A 2,375-nucleotide genomic window follows, 5' to 3' on the forward strand; every position below is an offset into this window, starting at 1 on the left:
ATTTTTTTTTTTTTTTTTTTTTTTTATTTTTAATTTTTTTTTTATTTTTTTTTTTTTTTTTTTTTTTTTCTCTATTTTCTTTTTTATTTTTGTAATTTTCCTTTTTTTTTTGTAGAATCTATTATATATGTTAACATAAATATATATATATATATTTATATATACATGCTTTTAAATAAATATTTAATTTGAAATATTTTTTTATTTGGTGTTGTCATATACATATATGGGCTTTAGTGAAATATGAAAAAAACTTTAAGTGAAAATAATGTTGATTCAGAGTTAAGTTCATCAACTTCTAGAGGAAAATCTAAGAGAAAAGAAAAGAAAAATGAAGAAAAAGTAAATGATTTTAGTAAAGAAAAGAAAAAGAACGATAAAAAAAAAAATGTGAATAAGGAAAAGAAAATAAATACTACTAAAAAGGTTGGAATTTATAAAAATAAAATAAAATTTTTAGTAGATAATATAGTAATAATACTCATTATTTTATCATTCATTCTTCTGATATCCTTTAAATATCTTGAAGAAAAGTATTCTATTGAATCTTATCTTGAAGATGAGGATACTTTTGATTATTATGAGGTTTTGAAATGCAAAAGAGGTGATGATGTTCAAAAAATAAAAAAGAATTATCGTGACTTATCTAAATTGTATCATCCAGATAGTAACAAAAATTGTAAAGATTGTGAAAAGAAGTTTCAAGAAATAACAAAAGCATATAAAACACTATCAGATTCTAGATTGAAAAAGGCATATGATAATTCTAGAGGAAAAGTATTAAAATTAATTGAATCAAATAGTATAAATCTAAATGAGAAAAATTTTATAGATTTAGTTGAAAACTCCAATGATTACTGGATTATTCAAATTTATTCAGATACAGATAGCTTATGTCTAAGTTTTTCAAAAATATGGGAAGAAAGTTTTGATAAATATCATGAATATATAAAATTTGGTAGAATAAATATATCAACTGATAAAAAATTAGTAAAAAAAAAAATTCCTTTTAATGTTAAAATATATCCTACTATTTTTATTTTATCTCCTGATGGTTCTTATCAACTATATTCAAACATTTTTAACGCAACTTCTAAAGATTTTCAAAATTTTATTTTAAATAATTATCCTAATTATATATTTAATATTATATTTTTTAATAAATCTTTTCAAAATAAAGATGAATATAAAGTTAAACAAACATATGTGGATAAAAATCACAAAGTAATATTATTAACAAATAAAACAAAACTAAGTTTGCAGGTCAAACAAGTATCTTATAAATTTAATAATACTTATCCTACTTATGCTATTAAATATGATGAAATTGGAAGCATTACGAATGATACTTTAAAAAAATCAATAATAGATTCATTGAAAGTGTTAAGTATTAAAAAAGATGAGTATATAAAAGAAAATGAAAATTTGGATTATTTTTTATTGGTTAACAGTAATCAAGTAAATGTAATAAGAAGAATTTCTCCAAATAATATTAAGAATGTATATTATGATTCTTTAAAAAAAAATTTTGTAGAGATCAATTCAAATAATGTTGATTCAATTTGTTCAACTGTAGGTTCAAGACATACCTACTGTTATGTAATTTTTATTGATAGTATAGAAGATGAACAAACTTTAAATTATATAAAAAAATGTTATCAACATATAAATAGTTCTTATAATCAATTCGTAGCAAAATTAGGAAACGAAGAAATCGATGAACAATTTTTTATTCAACCAGTATATGTATTAAAAAAGAATTTAACAAAAAATTTTATGAAGTTTATAAATGAAAGTACTATTAATAAATATGATTCGTTTTTCCTTGATTTTTCATCGAATTCCTTTGCTGTCATTAATGAAATTAAAAATTTAAGCGATTATTCTCAGAAGAAAGATGACGTTTCCTTCCTTTCCAAAATATACAAAGATATAGAAATATTAAATTTTGAAAAAATACCAAAGTACTGCGTTCCATTCAACATTAATTGTTTATATAATGTAAAGACAACTTTGCTTTATAAAATTTATAACATTCTCAAGAGAACAACAAAAACGCAAATTGTAATATCTATATTAGTTGCATATATTTTAATGCCATTTTTTAAACAATATGGAAGAACAAAATATATTTTTTTAACTTTTTCAATAATCTTATCAATTTTTGCGATAAATTTAAAAGATTTTTTTATGTTATTTTATAATTAGTTTATTTGAAAAATAATATATATATATATATATATATATATATATATTTTTGTATATTTAATTTAAATATATATGTTTTTATTTTTATCACTTTATTACTGTTTATTTTTTTCCATTATTTTATTTTATTATTATTTTTTTTTTTTTTCTTTTTTTTTTTTTTTTTT

General features: G+C 18.8%; 1 protein-coding gene across 1 annotated transcript; it reads left to right on the forward strand.

Moving 5' to 3' along the window:
- Positions 1-243: 243 nt before the first annotated feature.
- PGAL8A_00117000 (DnaJ protein, putative) lies at positions 244-2,208 on the forward strand (the record flags this gene model as incomplete). The annotated part of the gene is made up of 1 exon (XM_028674533.1): positions 244-2,208. One exon carries the CDS (start codon positions 244-246, stop codon positions 2,206-2,208), a length of 1,965 nt encoding a protein of 654 aa, XP_028526286.1.
- Positions 2,209-2,375: the final 167 nt, after the last annotated feature.

The sequence above is a fragment of the Plasmodium gallinaceum genome, assembly GCF_900005855.1.
Source record: "Plasmodium gallinaceum strain 8A genome assembly, contig: PGAL8A_v1_63, whole genome shotgun sequence".
Taxonomy (NCBI): Eukaryota; Apicomplexa; class Aconoidasida; order Haemosporida; family Plasmodiidae; genus Plasmodium; species Plasmodium gallinaceum.